Source organism: Budorcas taxicolor, chromosome 13, assembly GCF_023091745.1.
Source record: "Budorcas taxicolor isolate Tak-1 chromosome 13, Takin1.1, whole genome shotgun sequence".
Classification (NCBI taxonomy): Eukaryota; Metazoa; Chordata; class Mammalia; order Artiodactyla; family Bovidae; genus Budorcas; species Budorcas taxicolor.
In genome coordinates, this window is record NC_068922.1 from 45,766,195 (window position 1) to 45,790,096 (window position 23,902).

Sequence of the window (23,902 nt, forward strand, 5' to 3'; positions counted from 1 at the left end):
ACCCAGAGCCATCTGTCTCCCCTATGCTGAACTTGGTAAGGAACCCACTGGGTCTTCTTTCTAGTGTTTTCCCAACTCTTTCTCTCCTGCCTTGACCAAAAGCAGGGAATTATAAGGCAAGTTTTTAAAAATTACTTCCATAAGTGATCAAAAAACCCTGGGGGTTAACTTGGTGTCCCTTTCTTTCTCTGCTCTATCTCTGGGCAGAGGCAAGAGAAAGAGCAAATTGAAGTTTCACAATATACACACAGCCTCGATCCCAGGTGAGAGATGAATCCAGGAACCCAAAGGCGGAAATATAGTGTTTAGACTTTAAACCTTGGGTAGAGAATTTAAACAGTTTTCCCAGGTGACTCAGTGGTCAAGAATCTGTCTGGCAATACAGGAGACACAAGTTCAATCCCTGGGTTGGGAAGATCCCCTGGAGAAGGAAATGGCAACTCACCCAGCATTCATGGACAGAGAAGCCTGGTGGGTTACAGTCCATGGGGTCGCAAAGAGTTGGACATGACAGAGTGACTGAGCATGCAGGCACAGAGAATTGAAATGAAGCCACAGCATCAGCCCACCCCAGTCCAAATACCAGAAATGTATTCCTGACAAGTTCCCATCCCTTCCTTTCAATTCATTACGTTGATTAACACCCCAAACCATTAATTCCATCTGTGCTTCGCTTTCTTCCTTTCTTCATGCCATCACACAGCTCTCTGGGGATATGACAGTGCTCGTTTTGAAAATCACTGGTTCCAAGACAAGATTTGGAACTTTAAAAAATTAACTCTTTGAACTGTATCAGTTTAAGACACAAAGGAAAATCTAGGATAAGGTGTACATTAAGGAAGCTTTAAATAGTAGTAATTCTTTATGATTCAATAAAATACTAAGGTTTCACATTTCTGAAACTAGCACCTAAGGGCATTTTAAGTGTAAATGTCAGTTATTGAACCTATCTGTAATGTCAAAGAAGATTATTTCAGGTCGTCATTTCTCTTATCCTGCACAAACACTTAGTGGTAGGATACCATACTTTATTCTAAATGTCACAGAGATCATAAAACACTGATGTGGACGTTGTCCCACAGCTGGCAGCCTGCACCCTAGGAAGGAATGGAATCAGTGCTACAATTAGCCCAGAGGCAGGTTCAATGAGTCAAGATCATCTTAGACGGGGCCTGGGGTGCCCATGGAACCCACGCAGTGGCAGACCATCTTCTCAGGGCTCCTCTTTTCATTTTTATGTATTTATTTTTGTCTGGGTCTTCATTGCAGTGCTCAGGCTTCTCCTTGCAGTGGTTTCTCTTGTCACAGAGTTCGTGGTTTGTGGTTCGTAGGCTCAGTAGTTTCAGCCCCTGGGCTCCAGAGCACAGGCTCAATAGTTGTGGGACTATTAGTTGCTCCACAGCATGTGGGATCTCCCCAGACCAGGAACTGAACCCGTGTCTCTTGCACTGGCAGGCGGATTCCCCATCACTGAGCCACCAGGGAAGTCTGGAGAGGTGCTTTCATCATGGAGACCACTTTGACTTGACAATTGTCCTCATCTTGGGAAGTCTATGGTTAAAATCAGGGCACTGTGTGTTGAGAGACGACACTAAGGCAACAGGATCCCTTTACAAAGCACTCAGCTTGCTTGTTCCTAATTCAGTGTTCCCAGCAGCTCTGCAGTGTCTTTCTCCTCATTTTACAGACGAGGCTCGGGAAGGTTCATTGCCTTTCCCAGGAGTGAGCGCAGAGAAGTAGAACATGAATCTGGCCTGATGGTAGCAAATTCAGGGTCTTTCCTTCTCTTTACCAGCATTTTCTGAGTAATGCTCCTTTAAACATTAATACAGAACTCAAGTAAGTTTCAGCTAGAAGACAGACTTTGATAAATTAAAATTTGTGATATCGACCAAGAAAGAAAACTCAGCCAAAATTATTTGTCCCCAGAGCTCACATAGAAATAATCAGCAATCACAGAACATGGAACTTGGAAAAAGCAGATCTTTTGCAGATCTGCTTTGAAATTGGTAAGGATGCATTTGGTGTTCTCCCAAACTGTAGGCGTGCCTGGGAGAGAGAGCAGGGACAGAGGGAGAGCTGGCGGTAGGTGCAGCATCGTGCCCAGGGCAGCCTCGCACTCAGAGCCCTCCTCCAAGCCGGACCTCTCACGCCCTCCCCTGCTGGCCGCCCTGCTCCCACCCCTCGGACGAGAACGAGGAATGCGGCGCGGGTCACAGCACAGGTCATCCCCATGACTCCTCCACTTCCAGGCCTCAGGCCCAGTTTCCTTGATGTGAGTTATTTAATTTGAAGAACAATGGCTGAAGATGAAAGAGTGAAAAAGCCCTCTTGTGCTATTTCTCTGTTTGTGAAAAGTAATAATTTAGTGCAGTCTTTGATGAGGTCAGGAGTCGGCAGGCATAAATATGTCCAGGGAACACTCTGTGCTGCTTTTTTCAACCTGGTGGAACTTGTCGGGGGAGGCGAGGGGAGCTGAACTAAACTTTGGATTCTACAAAAGTCCTGTTCATTTCTGCGGGAGTTACTTGCTTGGGGAAACCTGTGAGAAACAAGTTAACTGTACTTTTAACCGGAAGTGCAGGTGTTGTGATCAAGTAAAGAGAGAAGCCATGCGTTGGTCTCAACCACAGGTGCTGAGTCCAGGAGCCTAAAGGGGTGCACAGTGGGTGGAGGGGCAGGAGGACTTACTGGTGTGCATGTGCCGCCCTCAGGCTTTTCACCTGCAGAAACAGACCTGTTCTTCTGGAACATTCTAGCCGGCCAGCTCTGCCTCCACTGCACCCTGAGCCTCCCTGACTTCGGAGGATCCAAGGACAAGGTCCCTGACCTCGGGGGACGCAAGGACAACAAGGTCCCCCAAGAAGGCTTACAGAAGTTCACAAAAGCTACTGAATCTCCAACTCCAGAATGAAAGCAAGCAGAGCAATATGGTAAAAACCACATTGGAACCATTCCCCTGAAGCCCCTTTCTAACCACGATGACTTCGGCATGTCTAAGTCCTCTGAGCCTCAGCTTCCTCAAGAGTAAGAGGATCTATGAGAATCACACCAGAGTCGGTGTGAACTCAGTAACATGCCTGGGACAAGTGGCACATCTGGTCTAGGCCGGCTCTAGGAATGCTCGAACCACAGACCTGGCCCAGGTCCCTCGTGGCTCTAAGGGCCTCAGGAGGAGCAGACCAGACCACCACCCAGAAGCACTGCACACCTACAGTCCTGAGGAGACTCGCAATGGTGATCCTGGGGTGCAGGGAACACCCCAGGGGCCCCATCCTGCCTGTACTGAGGCCAGGCCTTCCTCAGTGTGAAGACCTGCCCCCCTCCAGACCTGCCCAGCCCCTCTGTCCTTGTCCAGCTTCCAGTTGACGGCTATGCGGGGGCCACACCTGACTTTCCAGGCAGCCGGGACCCCCACTCCTAGCTCCTGGTTCTGGCTCAGACAGCCTGAAGATGGGCCAGTGGAGCCTCCTGATGGACCGGGGGAGGCGTGGGCACCTGCAGCTCTTCCAGCATCTGTGTTTCCAGCGTCTGTGTTTCCAGCATTTGTGTTCCCAGCCTCTGTATTTCCAGCCTCTGTGCTTCTAGCCTCTGTGTTTTCATGTCTGTGTAGCAACACCAGCCGCTAAGCTGTGCTGAAGTGACTGGAAACAGACAGGAGGCAGGGAGCCTTGTCTAAGGTGTCCTGTGTCAGAGCGTATGATGCCGAGCTCTGGTTCAGAAGCCTTCTCCATCCCCAGAGACACAGATTCACTGAGCTGCCAGGCCTGAGCTTGTCCTGCCTTCCCAACGACGCATGACTTATGCAATTAAACAAAAACAGAGACTAGCCCCTATCTATGCAGAATAATGTCTGCGTAAATTATACCCCAGAACTTTCAGAAAGGTAAAAATCAGCCAAGATTTTGATCTTGACCAGCTTTCGAATCAGGATATAAACTAAGTGCTGAAACCCAGGTTTTGAGTGTGTGGCCTTGACCACCCCCCGTCTTGGGTTGGAAGCTGTAGTACCCGGTGAACACATCCACTCTCCAACCAGGGGGCCAGGGCACCCATGCCTCACAGAAAGAATCTTTGATGATGGGAGGTGAGGAGGGGCTTGGTAAATGCAACCAGGCTGGAAGGCGCATTTGCTCGATCTCCCCTTGGCTTCTGGACTCGGGGACTAGTGTTTTGCAAAAGGCTACACAGGAAAAGTATGGGTTGGTACTGACTCTGAGTTTCCACAGGGGGAGTCCTACAGCTGCATTTCCAGACACAGTTGACGCTCTCAAATATCTCTCACGCTATAGAGAGTACGTGGGCGGGCGATGCACTTCTCCAGGATTCATGAGAAAGAGCAGCAGAGGTGGGCTGTGAGGTTGGTAGCAGGGAATGGTTGAACCCGGCACATAGAGGGACCTTGGCGTGACTGCGTTTATCAGCCTGAAATGAGCCAGACACTTAAACACCTAAGCGGGAAATACACAAGCCCCTCCTTTCTGAGGCTAACTGGAAGAATGTGCGCTCATTCTTTCAAAAAATTTTACCCACTGATTTACCAGATAATCACAAAATGATCAGTGTAGCCAGTCGCTGTTGTACTGATTCTCGAGCAGGAGTAAAGGTGGTGATCCCCACTACAGAGATGAGCAGAGTGAGGCTAGTCTACACCACTCAGCAGAGGCATAGCAGCGGGGCTGGCCTTGGATGCAGACGCCCTCCTCTCCCCTCAGTCAGTGTGAGAGCTGAGCCAAGACCCCCAGCCCCCCGCATAACGGCACATCCGAACTTCCCAATTGCTTCCAATGTTCCCCAGAGGGAGTAGTTTTTTCTCATATAAAGAAAATTATCTGGAGATTTCTAAGTCCATGAGGAGCTTGAAAAGGGTGTATGTAAAGTAGGAAATAGAAATATTTGTGTGCCATTTTTGCATCATCCTGTTAACGCTAATGACTTTTAGAGTGGATTTTTTTTCCAAATCATTACTGTTATAATTAACAGCCTATGTGATTTAAATGCAAAATGCAATGAAGATGGCTGGATTATTTTCCTTCTTAAATTTTATGTTAGATTTTTAACGTTCCATAAGTATGGTCTTGAAAAACACAGGATAACCCTGAGAAAAATTGTTCTAACCTGGTTCAATTTGCAATCTTCCTCCTGGTAAATATTACTTTCTTTCATCCGAATGTTACACTCGGTGATAAAACTATCAGATAAAAGCCCTCTCTGCCTTTCATTTCATTGTTCCCTAAATAGAGCAACCTACTGACATCCCTGCCTTAAAAATCAGGCTCCGACCGAACCCCCGCGTCTTTATGCAGCATTTCTTCCTTTGCAGACGGAACAGCCAAGGGATGTGAAGGAGAAAACCAAACAGACAAACATGCGGGTTCTGAAAAATGAATCCCCCTAAAAGGCTGTCTCCCAGGGAACTGCAAATCTTAGCCCCTGGCCGAGGAAGCGAGGGCTCGGTATTTCTTAGAGAGAGATTTCCCCCTTGACACCCCGGTGTGCGATGGATTAACTAGTTAGAAACTGGTGAAAGGCGGGGTCCCTGCGCCTGAGAGCGCGGGAGCCGGGTGCCCTGTCCGTGCGGCCTGCGGGAGCAGGGCTGGGCGGACTCCTCAGTCCGCTGCCCCCTACGGCTTCTCGCAGGGAGGCCGGCTCGGCCCGCTCCCCTCCCTCCCCGGCTGGCCCCTTCCCTTTCCAGCGCCCAGGGCAGCTCCGCCGTCCAAACCCGAGCTGAGTTTGCTGACAGGGGCGCACGGGCTGGCAGCGCTGATGTCAGAGCCGGCGGACGGCCGTGATTGGATCTAATTAGACTTCGCAGCAGCAAATAGACAGGCTCCCTGCGTGATCGGCTTCAAAGTGGCTGGTGCCCAACAACTAGCAGAGGTGCCAAAGTAGAGCCTGCGCGCGGAGCCCAGATTCGGGGCGGCTGGGGCGGCGGGCGCTCCGCGGTCCCGGCCTGCGAGCTTGGTGCGGGCTCAGACCGCCGGCTCTGCCCGGCTGGACGCAGATGACAGAGAGCCGCCAAAGGAGACGGTGACAGAGAGCCTCCAGAGGAGACGCCAGGAGCGCGAGCGTGCAGCCCCGAAAAGTGAGCCGGCCCCCGATCCGCAGGAGCGTCCCCGGCGGCCGCGGCCGGAGCCGGAAAGCTGAGAGTGTTGGAGAGGACTCCTGCCCGGGTCCACTCGCCGGCCGCTGCCATGGCATCGGTCCTGGGGACCAGCAGAGCGTCCGGAGGGCTGAGCGGTCAACTCAAATGCAAGTCCAAGCGGAGGAGGAGGCGGCGGGCCAAGCGGAAAGGTAAGGACCTGCTTCCGCGCCGCCTCTCGCGCACTCTCCGCGACGCGCGTCGCCTCTGTCTGCGCGCCCTGCCCGCTTCTAGCGGCCTCCCTCGGGATGCTGGGGCGACGTGGCCGGGGCCCGCCGAGCGCCCCGCTCCAGAGTTCAGGTCCCTCCGTGAACGCCCAGGCTTCCGCAAGCCCGAGGGGGTGGCCAACCAAGCGGGGTCCCCGCGGAAGGCGGTGCCCTCCGCGGCCTCCGGCACGGCTGCTGACCGTCGCGCACAGACGCCGGTGCCGAAGGAGACGCTCGCCTAAGCCCTAAGCGCCCCTAAGAACGAGGGACGGACCTCGGGCCAGCTTCTCCATCCCAATTGTCTTGGAGGCGGGAGTGGGCAAAACCCTAGCAACCGCCTCCCCACGCTGGGTGACAGTTTCTATTCCGAGCGGTGCCGGCTGTTTTGTAAACACGGGGACCTGCAGCGAGAACAGGGTTCGTCCGGGGGAAATAAGCAGAAATTAATGCATGAAAAGAGAAACAAGCATCGCAGGTCGTTAGAGATGAGGAAAGCTGCAAACCAGGAGGGGAGAGGAAGTGCCTGGTGTCAGGTTTGAGCCTGGCTCCCCAGGTGCTGGGAGACAAACGAGCCCCAGAAGTTAGTCGTCGGGTGGGCAGCTCAGGGTCCCCTCGGGGGCAGGGCGCAGCCGGCAGCTGCTCCGCCAGGAGGACGGCCCTGGGCGCCGTCCTGCCGGTGTCTGTCCCTGGAAGGTGGCCGGAGCCCTCGGTGTGGCCCCCTCTTTCCCAGAGATGAACTTATGTCAGCCGCCCCTTATGTCATGAGCCTGCAGGAGAAAGTTCAGTTATTATCTGAAATGTGTTGGGGTTTTTTTAAGTGACCAAAGAGCCCTAAAGAACACGGGGAAAGACACAACCATCGTGTGTCAGGTTTCCCGGTTTCTCTGCTGGAGGATGCGGAGTTAGTTGTGGTTAATCATGTACCTCCTTCCCCAAGAATCTTCATCCTTGCCGAGGCCTAAGACAAGTTTCTGCCCCATCTCCTCCTAACTGCTTCCAAACGGTCCCGAGCCCTTCCCGACTTCTTCCTGTAGTAGAAATAAACCGGACGGTTTGAAGGAATAAATGCCAAGAGCACACAGCCATTCATTATGATTACATGTCAGGGTGGCAGGGAGCTAGGTGACAGCTTCTAGGAGGGCTTCAGAGCCTTGGTGTGGGGGGTGAATCTGTAATTCTGGTTTAACTCTTGAGCTGCTGCAAAGAATGCTGGCTACTCACTTTGTTCCCTGAAAATTTCACTCCGAAACAGATCTGGTCAATGTCTTCCAAAAACAATGCTAACAGAAAGTGACAATGATATTGAAAAAAAAAACACAGAATTTAATAATGAGTATAAATTTTAAAAGTAATGAAAAAGAAACATTGCCTTTTATGCTTCAAGTGTTCATGTGTTCCAGTATTTTTATTTAGTATATTTAAATATTAAAATGGAAACGTATAGAACAATATTTTACAACAAAGCAAAACCTATAGAAAGAAAATAGAAGCTGATGAACACTCATGTCTTTCTCCAAATTCATTTTTTGTACCTTTAATTTACAGGCAGTCATGTTAGCTTAGAAGGGATTCATTTTCAGAAAGGAAAGCAAGAAATCTGAAGGAGGACTTCATTGGCTATAAACTATAACAATTCAAAATAAAATTTTATGTGAAATATTTATACACTTTATTTTTAATATACCAAGTCTCTTAATTTTTATAGCCAAAAATGAAGTAGGAAAAGGTATTCAGGATGTGTGTACTAATTCCGATTACTCGCAAATTTATCTGTGAGGTGAAGTTTCCTATGTCATCTGCCAACAGCTTATCATGGTGGATGAGTCAAATCAAACATCTAAGTGTTCACTTCTTAAGGAAAAGTTAGCAGTGTAGGTGTGTGTGGTCAGTGAAAAGAAAACAACAATTACAGAGCTCTTTATTTGCATTTTCCTGGGAATAGATCAGTCTGTATATAATTCCTAATTATTACAGATGCTTTTTTCCCCTCTTCTATCAGGACAGTGGTGAATTTAAATTATGTTCTAATATTCATGAGTTTTAACAGCAGAAATAGAATAGAATAGTCTCAACTTTTAAGCTTATCTAATAAAAAAAACTCTGTCACAATTTAAAGCCCATGTGTGTATGGGTGGCTGTTAAGGAATTTTGATAAGGCTCTATTGAATACTAAGTAAAGCCAGTGATTGTGAGCACACAGAAAGAGTTCTTTTCCTATGTAAATGAATAAATTAAAGTAAATGTACATTTTTTGCCAGTGATAATCGTATTTCCACCTATTCTCACAAACAAGAATCATTTTGTTTGCATCATAATTTTTAGTTTCCTGGAGCTGTTAACCAAAATGCTACCGGTTTCTATAAAAATTCTCTAAATGTGGCTTTCCTGAGATTTCTTTATTATGCTTTTTATTGTCAGAATAATCTATAGGATCTGAAATAAAAGCTCTGTTGCTATAGTATAAGTGTGGAATTGACACGATACTCCCATTTATTATTACATAGGCTCCAGAGCCTTGGAAATGATTTTTTTTCCTGTAGGAGATATTTTTTAGTCATGATACCACACAGAAAACAGTCTATATCATAAAAAGTAAAAAAAAAAAAAAAAAAAAACTTAGTCGCAAAATATGACTTCGGGTATTAACTAGGAATGACCTGCATTTGTCTCTCAGGTAAACTTTTAAAAAGACACTAAGCAAATCTCCCCACCCCCAATCCTCCTGTTTTTTCATTAGGACTCAGTGCCATCCATTTTTGCATTTTTCTTTGTGTGTTATTTTTTAGTTGGGACTTTATCTTATAAATTGTTTATGGATCTTTTACATTTTCTGTACAAACAAGAAATGTCAAATTTTGACTTTTTATGCAAAGAAGAAAGGCAGTTTTTTGAAAAGCTGAGCAAAGGACAGTATTCCCATCTCACTTGCACACTATGGTTCAGGACGGCCACCTGCTCAGCAACATGTGCACCCACACCGTGGTTAAGGACGGTTTCTTCCCCTGTGGCACATGAGCCCCATCAGCTTCTGCTTGTGTCTTGTGCAGAGACTTCCAGGAAATCCTGGCTGCACGTGTAGTTTAGGAGACTTGCCTGCTGCCTCCCACATGGAGCACCCTCTTAGCCAGTTCCTCGCGGAGAATCCTGGAGGCCGTGCTGGGCCTTCCAGTCCTGGGTGAGACTGCGTGCAGGTCTGCATGCAGCCTGTCCATACTGGTCTTAGAGTCATACCTGCATGTGGTACAAAAGAACTGAAGGTGTGGATATTGTAAAAGGTTGTAAAAGGTGCATATTTTAACCCTGAGTAGTAAAGGCAAAGGTGGAAGGTTTCTTAAATTAGTATCAGCTCAAGCAGGAAGCACAAAAGGCGGTACCATCAGAACAGGATAGCATATAAAATAAGTCACTTACATGTATCAGCTCCCTGAACCATGGAAACCTCCAGGGAAATATGCCTGAGAAACTGAATAGGTGTATTTTTTTAATATTAAAATAGTGTACATATTCTCTTTTGATCTCTTGGTGAGCTTTCTTTGGTGAGAGTAGTTTCCCAAAAAGAAACTGTGTATTGTCATGAAATGCATTTTGTAAATAAAATATTTTTAACATTTGACCCATGAATACATACAGTGTATAAAACAATTGAAGTCTCTGCAAATTAAAAAAAAAAAAAGATTGCTCTTTAAATACAAATATATTAGGAAATGGATTGAGAACCAATACAAATTCAGCTGGTTCCAGGAGGTAAATAGGAAGATGGGGTTTTAAGTGAAGTGCATTAGTCACTAACACAGAGAAGGGGAACTTTGGGGAACTATTTGAAATGCTGTAGAAACAATCCTTGGCAAGTAGATCCAGCTGAATGCGGCATCAACACACCACCTGTCTTTTCTGAGGCGTTTGACAGCAAGCTAAGTTAATGCTTGAATTTCACGTATTATTCCAAGAAAATCCCTTACACAGAGTTCTAGAAAATTGGGGGATAGCTCTGCAGAAGTAAGTAAGCTGATGAATCAGGAGGAGGCAGGAACAGCCAGTCATGAACCTGGGGAAATACGGGGGAAAGTTGGCCAAAGGGGCAGGATAAGGAGAGCATGTGGATGGCAGACTCAGGCTTGTTGTGAAATGGCATTCCATGAAAAGCTGATGAAATAGAAACATGGGCCACAGATGAAGGTGGTAGAGGCCGGTGGGCTCATCCTACCTGGTGGGACTGCCTGCCTCTTGCATTGCAGCCAAGCATCCCTGCACGCACTAGCCTCACTGGCCGGCAGCTCCAGATCAAGGGCTGGATTTAGTGATGAAATTAAACTGACGGAACTGTTCGCCCTCTAATTGTGTAAGGGCTTTTTCTTCCTTTCTCTTTTTAAAATGTGTATTAGTACCTCTGGTTTCTAGTGACCCGTGTAATAGCAGTAATTTGAGATTGCTTCAAGGGCATTAGATATGATGAGTGAACTTGAATTTAGAATAAAAATATGAGGCTCATGTATCCATCACTAAACAGTGGTGATTGGGTTGTTGGAGAAGTGCTGCCCCAGAGGGGCGTCACATAAGGATATGCAGAATAAGGAAACTGCAGCTTTCTTTTCTTGAGGCGTGGAGAGACAACTTCTGCCCTGAAAGCATTCAATGTTCAATTTAAAAACTGTAGATGTTTGTGGTTGTGTGTGTGCGTGTGTACCTATACATAGAGTGAAGACAGCTGAAACACCTGAGCATTTTTTATGTCTGCCTGCTTCTTTTTCTAAAATGCTAGAAAATGAAAGTCACTGTTTTTGTAACGTGGACAGTTTTGAACAACTCATAAAACCAAAAATAATACCGCGGATCTTCATCATTTAAAAATATTATCTCTGAATGCCACATCGGTAAATGGAGCTCTTAATTACTAGCCAACAAGATTTCTAAAAGGATAAATTTTCATATAATAGGTGAGATTTTAAAGGTACTTATTTTAGCCATTTCTAAACTGGAAAAAAAAAAAAGGAAAGAAAGGTGAATGCCCAAGTGAAATATGGAAAGCACAAGGTCCTTCGCAAAATATTCAAACTACTGAGTGTTGGCCTTTCCCCGAGCGTATACATCACAAGGAAAAACCACACAGCCACACGCTGCCTGAGCGCAGCCAAGACCCGCTCATGCTGTCGAGTCGCTGTGAACAGTGAAGCCAAATTAACCCCTGTCTGTTCAGTTAAATGGTTCTCCTGCACTGAAATGCAGAAATACATGCTGTGACATACAGGATTATGCAAAGAGAATTGTTTATTCCTCACTAATAATGCATTATAATTCCCTTAAGAACATATCACTGTCAAAGAAAAGAACATTACTTTCAAAAAGAGGGGAAACATCTTGCTTAATTCTTGATCCACTCATGAATTTGGTCTCTGCCTGTGGGATCAGGAGACAGAAAGAGGAGGGCAAGCTGAGAGATTTAAAACCTAGCCTCTTATACTCGCATATGTTTGTACCTCAGTTCCAAACACCTCTCTTGGGTGATTAAAATTTTACTTCCTTGTTTATTTTATTTAGAAAGAGTCGGGGACAGGGGCTGTTGCCTGGTTTCCTGACCTTGTTTCAACAGTCACAGCAAAGGCGGCTCTGAGCACCGTGACTGTCCATCCACACACTTGTGAGTGAATTCATTTTCCCAGGAATCCCATCCAAGAAACAGCAACTCAGAAGTGGAAATGTTTGCTTTTTAAGCTATCGATAATTTTCCCCAAAATAAACTTGGCTGCTTGCAAAGACAGCCAGTTTTTTTTCTGAAGAATGATAAATGATAAATATTTGAAAAGAAAGAGTTATTCTGAGTGGCTAAGTTCTCTCCAAACACCATGGATATTTAGTCATCTTTTATTATAGTTACAGGTATTAAGTATGAAATAATTTAAGTATGAAAATAATTTCATTTTATTATTTCATGGATGGAGAATGACTGCAACCAGTATCTGGTTTCTGGTAAGAAAGTGGCTAGTCAGTCTCCCTTTTGTGTCATAAAATAGACACACACAAGTTCACTATCATCTTGTTTAAATTATGAAAATTTTCAAGTTAATGTTAAAAAATTTTTAAATCTCAAAAAAATTAAGCGTGGAATATAAATTTTATATTCATACTAAAGAGTGCATTTTATGCTTGATTAAGAAATAGTGTCCAATAAATGGGACATTTGTAATGTTAAGAGTAGCATTAAAGACGGAAGAGACCTACAAACGTTCAGGTGACTTTAGGATTTTAGGATCATTTTCTTTGAATCCCTAAGAGATGCAATTTTAAAAGCTTTTTTAAAGTGACGTTCAGTTAAAATCATGGGCCTGGAGGAGGCTCACTGCCTCGGTGCAGAGAAGGCAGACAGAACAGCCCCAGCCTGAAGAGGCCCAGCGAGGGGCTCAGGCTGGGATGTTCCAGCTCACGTCCACGCCTGCTGCCGTCCACAGCTCCCCTGACTGGGGAGGAAAGCTGGGGCGTAGGCGGAAAGTGGGCAAGGACAGCTAGCCCCTCCACTGCGATGACCTGCTCCCTTCAGCTACAATCTGGTTCCATCCTTTCCACCAAGCAGTTTATACCAGCGCCCACTGAGGTCTCCCACAAAGAGGTCGAGGCTTCTTTCTGCGGCCGCGTCACCTTTCGGATGATAAACAAACAGCGAACATTGCTCAGAATGCATTAGCAAATCCTCCTTTCTGGAATCTCTGCTCTACAGACGTGACTCTGCCACCAAAATGCTAGCTCAGGGCTTCCAGGGGGTCGCACACAATAGAAAGTGTTCCTTTAAATGCCTCAGCCAGGATGCGCTTTGCAGACTTTCACAGGTTTAATTAATCTTTACTGCTCCATTTATTTGAGATGCAATCTCTAATTCTTGTTTCCTTCCGCTGATAGAAGACCTGCCTCATCACTGTGCAATGTCTTACGTGATTTCTCAAATACGGCATGAAAGTAGGACAGAGGGGACCCAGTTCTCTGAAACTGGAGCCCAAGTCAAATCCTCTCTGTGTTAAAATCAAATAGAAAGTAGGGCGGCTCCGTTTCTCAGAAGCAGGACTTGGGAATCGTGATAAAGTAGCTCACAGCATGCTCCTAGAACACCAATAATTGATTAAAAAATGACTTTATCAGCCTAACTCCATCGGAAGTACACAGATGGCCTCTCTTTAAAATTAATGCAATATTTCCTGAAAGTTTAATTGCTCTTGGAAAAGTCCAGTATAATGAACATGACAGACACGTCAGCAAAGCAGACCCTGGCCTCCTCCCCACAAGCCGGGCTGTGTCGGCTCGTCCCTGTCCAGAGCAGATGCTCCTTCTGCGTTTGGCTGGCGGCTGCGGAGCCCGTGTCCTCACAGGAAACACCGTCCCCGTCAGACCATGGAAGGTGCATAAGCTCAGGTACTGCCTGTCGTGTACAACTTTAAAAGATTTTTGTTTTAATCTGGGTGTTGCACAAAACAATATTAAGCATCACACCTTCTCCTATCCCTTAGCCGAGTAAAAACGTGGAAGACCCGCTTTAACCACAGATGTAAAGATGCCCTGTTTGTGTTTCAACTCTAAATATTCATACTGTGGATGAAACTTTGTAAAGGACCTTCTGAATTCTAACAGAATTCTAACAGAAAGTGACTTTTTCATTCAAAACATACAGTTCAAGGAGAATTTTTTTTTTAATTCAGATGAGTCTGTGCTGCTAATTTCCTTTCTGAGGAAGAAGTGAATTTGAAATCAAAATCATTGATATATCCTGAGGATAAATAGTAGCTTTTTAAATCTCTGTCACAGTAAGACAGGGAATGCAGTATCCTTGAAGGATACTGAACAGAGAGCAAATGCTGTCCCCCTGACGGTGGCTTTGGGGGCAGCACGTGTGTCCCTGTGCCAGCCCCTCCCAGAACTGGAGACAGGGATCTGCTCGGGACTGGGGGAAACTGGGGGGATCTTCTCTCCCCAAGCAGTTAGGATAAGAAGGTTTCTCATTTTAGATCCGAAAAATGTGCAGCTCATATTTTATTGTTACCACCTTTTAGGGGAGTTAAATTTATTTGGGGCTTTTGTACGTAGATAATGAATAGAGTTCAAGTTATTAAAAATTATACTTTCTGTAGGCTACTAGTATATGCAAACAATATATACAGATGACAGATTTAAGATATATGTAAATATTTATTGAAATAATGAATATTGAAATATTAAAAGATTGTCCATCAGCTGTCTGGAATAGCAGAAGTCTAACACATACTCATTTTTAGATGAACATTTTAAAAATCAAGTGGAGAAAAAAGTCTTGAGAGGATGGACTCCTTAAAAGACAGTGAAAAAATAAACTTGGTTTATGATCGTGATGTTTAGCATTGAGGAAAACATCTTTTTATTTTATAATTTCATCAAGAAGTAAAATATATCTTTTTGTTATTGCATCTAATAAAAATTAATCTATCCTCTTATGTCATAAAATACGAGAAACAGAAACCATGGCGGCACGTGGGGCTGTTGACAGGAGGAGAGGGGAGGGAGAAACAGAGAGTAACTTCCAGGTCTCTTTCTTCCTGTGCTCTGGTTGGAGCTCACCTTTCTGCACTTTATTTTCTGTATCTTCCGCAACAGAGCAGGCCCTTGATTGAAAGTGCGGGATACGAGTCCCAGCTCTGCTCTCTTTGCAGTTTGCCTTAGACGTTGTGTGTGTACTCAGACAAGGGCTAGATTCGACCTGTGTGAGTGCCTTTATTCACTTGCAGTTGTGACACCTCGGGCACCTGCTCTCGACTGGGCAAAGACCTAAAACTACAAAGGTACAGGAAAAAAATGGTGACAGAGTCCTCCTTTTCTCTGAGTTTATACTGAATTTGGGGAATAGATACACAAATGTACAATCATAGGAAATGAAAACAGACTCTGTGACCCGACACAGTTTTAGGTCCTATGGGAATTTTAATGCTCATTTTTATCATATATTTTACAAAATTGAATTTCTTTTATCATTTCAGGTGAAACTACATATATAAAAATTAAATGACTAAAATGCAAACTTCTGTAGGTCTGAGCATTGTTATCCCCTCTGCAGTGTCAAAACATATTAGCTGATCAGTTAAGATCCACTGAGAATGTTGATTTCATTTTTGAAATAAAGTTGCTTGAAGTAATAATCAGAATATAGTAAGAGGGAAGCTTTTCTAAAGAGGCTGGGTGCAGATGGCATGAGCTGCTACAGTTTACAAACCACAAGAGGAACTGAGTGAGGGGTTACTGGCGATTTCGTAAGTCACCTGGTGTGATGACCCCTCGGGAAGGACATGGCTTCTCCCCTTCTTGTTTCATTAATTGTCTGCAGGTTTGATTGGTGGGTTTTTGTCTGTGTGCAAGATGGTCCTTGGAGGACGGGAGCCAGGTATACTCGGTGTGTTCCCAGAAATTAGCACACTGGCTCTCTCACTGTACACCATCAACCAATGGTTGTTGCCGAATTCACTTATACAGAGCACCTACTGACTTATTTTCGAGTCATTGGTGTGGAACGTTGAGTGTGCTCATTCAGCAGACGTTCATGGGACGTCTTTATGTGTCTGCACTGCACTAAACGTCAGGGATTAAGCAGTCCAGAAGTTCTGGGAAATGTTCTGAGTCAGAAAGCACATCTCAACATGGCCGTGTGGTCCATGCTGAAGAGATAGTCCACTCCCTCAGGAAGCCGGGCAGCACCGTGCTGCCCTTTGCCAAGCCAGCCACCCAACCCTCCCCACCGGTCGGCATGCTCGAGGGTGTTTGTGTAGATGGGATGAGGGGCCGCCCTCGGAGCCAGAGAATGCCCAAGGTGCCTCTTAGCAACACTGGTGCCCACACACCCTTGACCCTGAGGACTTCTCAGCCTCTCCACCCTGTGCCTTCAGCCTGGGCTCTGGAATATCCACCCCCCACACCGCCTCAGGGGTGCACATCTGTCCTTGAGTCCATCCTACTGCAGCCAGCCCCCAACGCCTCCTCCAAGGCAGGCCCGGGCACTGCCCCAGGCTCAGCTTCCACCCTGCTTCTTGTTGCCCAGAGGTTCCACTCTGTCCTCGTGGCTGAGGGCAGAACTTGTGTGCATCTGTGCAGACCAGAAGTCTAGCATGTGTGTAAAGCCGGCGTCTCACCTGCGGGATGGCTGGCATCTCTCTGCCCAGAGGAGATACAAAGTAGGACACAGGGCTCATCCCAGTGGTCATGGGAGGCCATCCCACCACTGTGTCCACTCAGGGCTGTGGACACAGGATACCCTGTGGGAAAGGCAAATCACTGGACTCGTCCCTTGTATCTGTGTAGATGGCACGTTTCCTGGTCTTTCTTCTCTCTTACCTGAGACGGTCTTGGGGCAATCTGTCCCTCCATCCATCCATCCATCTTTGTCTCCATCTCACACTCATAAATTAAGTGGATGACCACGGTGCAGCGCCAGGAGATAAAACTCTTCAGAGCACGACTTGCCTGGTCTGGCTGCAGTGATGCTGGCTGCTCCAGTGGGTCTTGGTATTTCTCTATAATGATGCTTAGGGAAGTCTCCAAACTTGAACATCAGGAAGACAATGAAAAATGCACATTGTTAAAAATTGAAACCATATACTAGACTGAATGCTACATCCCGTTTGGAAGTATTCATAATAAAATAAATAGTTACTTGGTGTGCAACACTCTGTATGTGACACCACTGGGCCCCCTGGTCCGGGAGTAGGGGGATGTTGAGTTTACCCACATCCCAGGGAAAGTATAGAACTAAATGTTTATAAGGTTGGATGTGTCTATTTTACAGAATGTCAGCCTCACTCAAAAGGTTAGCAAAACACAAGGGAGGGCAAACCGTGAAAGATTCATCTAGTTGAGACTCTGGTATTCAGTTTTCAACAAGATTGTCTTGGTTCATCACATGTAAACCAGCCATGCCGAGGCCATTCAACCCACTGCCCATGTGGCCCTTAGACAATAAGAACTAAAATTAGTCACTAACATTTATTGAGCACCTACACTGTTCGATTCCAGAAATTCCTCTCTGCTGCTCCATTTCCTTATAAAATGGAACAATATTTGAACTGTAGATTGTAAGATATATATATTTCTTGTATATTTCACATACATATATATGTGCATATATATATATATCTGTATATGTATATATATATACACATATACATACACACATTCAGAGATTAGCAAAACATTGTCATATTTAGGTGACCTATAAATGAACTTTTAGGACAAAATTTAGAATAGAGAGGGTTTTGGGTACTTATTAGACTAAGTTAACTGTACAAAAAAATCTAGATAGACAGTATATTAGTTGGCTAGGGCTGTATAACAAACACCACAGCAGAAATTTATTCTCTCTCAGTCCTAGAAGCTGGAGATGGAAGTCAGACGTCAGCAGGGCTGGCCGCCCCCAAGGGCACACCCTGCGTCCCCATGTGATCTCCCTCTGTGTGTGTCTGTGGTGGGGACACAACTCTGCCAGAAACAGACAGAAGTTATATTCTGTTTACCTTTAGAGACATTTCCCAAACCTAAGCACACCGTGGGTTCATCAACGTCCTCTTCCAAGAAACATCTTCTCCACCTCAAGAAGGGCCAGAAAATTCATGTTACATCTTTGTCACCGTGATACCTCTAGTATATAAACCATAAAGTCTGTATTGGATGAGAAGTACTCGTAGAATCCAACTGACCCTTAGGCTTGATGAGATAATGCCTGGAATACTTTTTCTTGATTATTTTGTCATGAGTGTTCCCAGCTGATCTGATGATGTAACCTATGTGGATTTTATTTCACTCGGCCTCTTGTGTCCTTTCCCGCCCGGCAAAGACCTCCATTTCTAGCTAAAGGTGGTGTGAACTCGGATATTCTGAGGTGGGTTCCCTTCCCCCCTGCCCTACCATGGAGGCTCTTTCTCCGCAGAATCAGTCCTATGCCTTCCTTCCTGAGAGGTTAAGTAAAGGTCCTCTTTGTTTCTGGATGAGGGAAGGGGGACCCCGAGGCAAGCGTCTCCTTCCAAGAGCTGGACAATGAGGAACCAGACCTGGACCCAGAACCTTTGGTATTCAGCCAGGTGCTCTTGGTGAGGACCCACCGCCCTGCTGTGGAGGCAAACATGCAGATCCCTGGGAAACAGGGGCTCATTGTCTCTAGGGGGCTCCTGAGCAAACATCTGGAGAATGTCCGCAATGCCTGTGAGTGCTGCCACATGGAGCAAGATGGAAGTCTCGGGGCAGGGGGAGGGGGAACTCTGTGCTTCTGGTTTTCGCAGAGGTGCTGAGCATAAAGCCAGCTCATAACATCGTAATGTGTGTGAGTGTGTGACTATGAATGTGTATTTGTGGGGATGTATTTGCATGTGGGTAAACACATATATTTATGCATACACATGCTTATATACAACTGTACTTAAGTAGACTTTGCTTACGTAGCCTCCAATTATCTGACTGGATGGTTGAAGAAATCTTTAGAGATCGTTCAACCAACTCAGACATTCAACATCTTCATTGTTCAGATTATCTAAATAATATACACTCACTCCAAAGTAAATATTAATTGTTGTACAAGGTAAAAAATATTCAACAACTATAATTAATTAATATTAGAGGTGAAGAAATTTTGAATTCTATTTTTAAAAATCAAATACAACAATAGAAAGCCTGAGTGCTATACATACACAACCCCTGCTTGCACAACACCTGCATGTACAGTGTCTATAGACACACTCCTATATATGCAACTGTATATACACAACCTCTGCACAAACAACACACGCAAAAAGGTATATCTAGTGAGCACAGAGTTTATGGTCATATTCAAATTGATCTCTTGCAGTAAAAATGAAGCCTATCCCTCACTCAGTGAAACCCTGGAACTAAATCTGAATGTTCTAAAACCTTCTCATCATACGTAAATACCCTTCTTGTGCATCTGGCTTTAAAAGGAGAGCATCCTGACCTACTTTGTGTGTGTCTCTGTTGGTGTACAGGATGTTTTTCATAAACTTCCATGTATAAAGAATATATTTAATGTTCCAATTTCCTAAATTAAACTAGCTCAGAGTCTGTCTGGTGTACAAGTCAAAATCAGCTTGAAGCCACAAGTAAACATATAGGTTCTGTTTCAAATTCACTGAGTAAATGGATGAAAAGTGGCTTACAAATTAGATTTGGGTAGAGAATAGTCCAGAGAAGGCGATGGCACCCACTCCAGTACTCCTGCCTGGAAAATCCCATGGACAGAGGAGCCTGATAGGCTGCAGTCCATGGGGTCGCGAAGAGTCAGACACGACTGAGTGACTTCCCTTTCACTTTTCACTTTCATGCATTGGAGAAGGAAATGGCAACCCACTCCAGTGTTCTTGCCTGGAGAATCCCAGGGACGGGGGAGCCTGGTGGGCTGCCGTCTATGGGGTCGCACAGAGTCGAACACGACTGAAGCGACTTAGCAGCAGCAGCAGAGAATAGTCAAACAGGACATCTGAACTCAGTATGTGACAACTGATCCTGGAAGTGTCAACTCTGAAACAAAGCAGTTAAATGACAGAGACCCTTGTAAGTAAATAGCCTGTTCCCCAGCGTAACAAAGAACATTAGCATTAAGGGGATATAAGCAACTCCATGGGCACAAATGGACTGAAATTGCTCTTCCCATCTGTTCAACATCTTACTTTTAAAATCATTCCATGTAAACATACACAGGTAGATTTCTGGACTTGTAAAATCCCTTTGTGAACAAACGTAAATGTTCTTGGTGACATTGTATTGATGTGTATGACAGGAGAATGACCTGGATCCCTTACCTTCAGCAGCGAGAATGGGAGGCTGCCTCACACCACTGATCTTGAGCAGAGAGTGGCCTGAGCCAGTCTCTTCAGACCCCTCCCCGATTGTCCTGTGGAGCTGGCAGCAGCTCCAGACCCCAGGCTGGGTCAGGGAAGAGCTGAGGGTAGATGAAAGTACAACCTGCATCTGACGGAAGGGCCCCTGAGCCCAGAGCAGGCCTGACGCAGAGGTCACACCTGGGCTCAGGTTACACATGGCAGGCCGTCTATGCGGCCTCCCTGAACTTCCCTGCTGGTGTGCTACCCTGAGTAAAATTCTCCAGTTGCAAAAATGTCTCCAAACTCCCAGCTGTCTTTCAGTAGCAGCTGTCCCTAATCTCAGTGTCTCAGTGTGTGTGGGGGGGGTGGGAGGTGGGGGGTGGGGGGTGTATGGTGTGTGGGAAGGTGTGTTTGTGGGTGTGTGTGTATGTGTGTGTGGGTAGAGAGGGTATTGCTGTGTTAGCTGCTCTCAAAACATGCTTCCAGTGGCTGTCCAGCACCCAGTTTGTTAAGGAGGGAACTTGTGTGTCCAGGTGTGCCCAGGTGGTGTCTGTGTACACCTGAGTGTGGGCCTATTGGATACAGTGCTGGTCAGGACCCTGGAAGTCTCGTGGGGACTCTGTGCTGTTCAACTCATAACTTCTGTAAAACTATCAGCCAGTGTCCACTCACCTTCTGTCACCACCACGTGACCTGTGACGTCTCCAGGTATGTCCCCTCCCAGGTGCTCAGGGCCACCTGCCTCCTTCCAGCTACACATTTTCCCCCAAAGACCACTGTCAAAATCTGATGTCATCTGATTGACGGTGTACACAAACATGAATGAAAAAACAAAAGTACAAATGGAGAAATGTGCTGTCACAACGAGGGGGCCTGCCTGTTAGCAGGTAAACCATTCTGCCCAGTGCACATAGAGACGGCAGTTTTCATCAGCAGCAGCGAGATTGAGTGAGGTCCCTCCAGAAGGGGTGACGGGGAACCTTCGCAGCCCCAACTCTGCAGCGGGGAGAACACAGCCTGCTTCCATCGGGGCTTTCCGTGCCTGCTTCTTCAAGCAAAACATGCCCAGAAAACAGAAGGAAAGGAGAGAATTGCGTAATACACCTGGAGATTTCCTCACTCTGTGTGTAACAGAGTCCGTCAAACTTATGTAATCTTTGCTTGTTTAAGAGCTGTGTGAATTCTTTCCAAAAATGTGAATTTTTATAACATGACAAATGGTTCTATTTCTGCTTGGAAAACAGCCATTTTGCATAAAGTCATGGTTCTGAGCACCTTTTGTGTGTCAGGAGCTGTGCACAGAGTCAGGCACATGTAAGAAAGCAGTCACTGTCACTCTGGCCTCCGCCGTAGAGGAACCAGGCGTGAGTTGGAAACATGCGCTTTAAATACTGCTGATAACTCTGCTGTTCTGTGCGTTTTTAATGGATCTTAGGCATGCGTAATTTGGAATTTTTTAAACTTTTCAACAGGTGTATTTTGAGCAACAGAAATCTTGGGCAGTTGAGACTCCTGGGAGCTAAAGGTCAGTCTGACATGAATCAGTTCAGCTCAGTCACTCAGTCGTGTCCGACTCTTTGCTCTGCCATGGACTGCAGCATGCCAGGCCTCCCTGTCCATCACCAACTCCCAGAGTTTACTCAAATTCATGTCCATCAAATTGGTGATGCCATCCAACTATCTCGTCCTCTGTCGTCCCATTCTCCTCCCGCCTTCAGTCTTTCCCAGGATCAGGGTCTTTTCAAATGAGTCAGCTCTTTGCATCAGGTGGCCAAAGTATTGGAGTTTCAGCTTTAGCATCAGTCCTTTAAATGAATATTCAGGACTGATTTCCTTTAGGATTGACTGGTTTAACCTCCTTGCAGTCCAAGGGACTCTCAAGAGTCTTCTCCAACACCACTGTTCAAAGGCATCAAGTCTTCAGTGCTCAGCTGTCTTCATCTTTCTTTATCTGACATGAATGGGGGCCACCAAAGAAGGTCTCTGAGCCACACATTGTTCCTGTGGACCCTGCACATGTAAACCTGCAGAAAGCACAAAGGAAGAACTTTCTCAGTTATCTTCAGGGCAATGAGATCACATTCCCCAATTTCAGGAGCCTGAGTAGTTGACAGTCACAGCCCCTGATGACTGGAACCTGTCATATAAGACAGGAGAGAGTAACTGAGAAGATAAGTGACTTCAGATGATGCAAATGGTAAAACAGCCCTAAACATCTTCAGATTTCCTCTCGTTGGCCCCTTTCTCCTCTGCTCAGTGTGGGAGGGCACCCTATGAGTCCACCCGGGGACAACATGCCCTCATCCGAGAGCCGAGCCACACAGACCTGTGCAGACAGGTGCTCCCACCTCTCCGGGCGCGTCTCCAGGAGCCAGCTGTGTCTCCTTCCTGCTGTGGGACCTCAGTCTGTCCCAGCATGTCACACTGACAGTGACAATACCACTCCCACAGGAATCATAGGAGGCAGGGTGGTTACAGGCAGCTACAACTGCAAGACGGGAGCCTCCAGTATCGGTGTGGTGCCCAGGGCTGGACTGAGATGCCCATGGCCTGTTTCAGAGACCCTGGGAGCCCCAGACCAGCCAGGCCTCAGGTGACCATGGGCTCAAGGCTCCTAAGGTTTGAGCAGATTGATATCCAGCACGACCGACGCTGCACAGGACACCTGGGCACAGTGGGCCCTGATGCAGTTGTCACCACCCCCTCATCCTGGGCATCTCGGGAGCACATTGGGAACCCTGCTCCACGTGGTTGGAACAGGTTGAGAAACGGTGTCAGGAGCAAAGCTGAAGCCTTGAAGTGCTCGTTGTGACAGAAGAGATGAGGCTGGAGGGAGGAGTGGGTGTGACCGCTGGAATAGATGGCGGGGACTGAAGAGCAGGAAGCAGTCAGTGGGCTCAGGTCCTCCCTGGGTCTGGGCCCAGAAGTGAGGCAGACGACCTCATCACCCCCAAGTTCACAGGCGAGGCAGGTCTCCCTGCTTCCTCAGGGCTGGAGCAAGTCAGGGGGTGAACAGTCTTCTGCACCACTGAAGGTGACATTTTCCAAATATCATCCCTTTCCTATTGACCCGGCCTCTCCTCTGTGTGCCAGTCACAGTGTCCAGGTGGTCAAACCAAACACATTCATCATTAGTATTTATTCTAAATAGTAACTTTTGAGGAGAAGGGGTGATAATTATCTAAGACCCACGAGGCCCCTAGTGCCTAATTCAGTGCCTCCCAACACTGTGGTGGGCACAGGTGCTCAGAACTTATTATGAAGGTTCCAAGATGATGAGAAGAAATACAGATGTATTAGGAATTAAATGTATACGCTTCTGGCCTGAGTACAAAGGACAATAAATATTGTTGTCACAGGACAAATTAATAACCAGCATAAATCATGGATGACGAGGACACGGGCTGCCCTAGAACCCCTGCCGTCTTCTTTCGCCTTCTGATGGACTATAAACCTCCAGAGCAGCGTGTGGAGGCCCAGGACGTACTGTCCTCCCGGAGACACCTGGGAGGGGAGGCCTCTCAGGAGGGTGGCACATACACAGAATGACCGGGGAAGAAGAAGGCAGCTACTTCTCAAATTAGCATAATTAGTAATTATCCCTTAATAGCCCCACTCGGCTTCGGAGACTTGGCACTTGAAATTCTGCTTAAAGTTCAGTGAGAAAAAAAACAAATTTCATGCTGAAATGTCTCAATAACACAGCTGAGCTGCCAAGGTAATCATCTGCTTGC

At 46.3% G+C, this 23,902-nt stretch overlaps 1 protein-coding gene across 1 annotated transcript in view; it reads left to right on the top strand.

The window, feature by feature from the left end:
- Window positions 1-6,194: 6,194 nt before the first annotated feature.
- The window catches only part of ADARB2 (adenosine deaminase RNA specific B2 (inactive)), a 237,677-nt gene continuing 219,969 nt past the window's right edge, over window positions 6,195-23,902 (top strand). Inside the window, exon 1 of the mRNA XM_052651313.1 lies at window positions 6,195-6,294. Within this exon, the coding sequence (XP_052507273.1) occupies window positions 6,195-6,294 (100 nt within the window). The remainder of the gene's footprint in view (window positions 6,295-23,902) is intronic.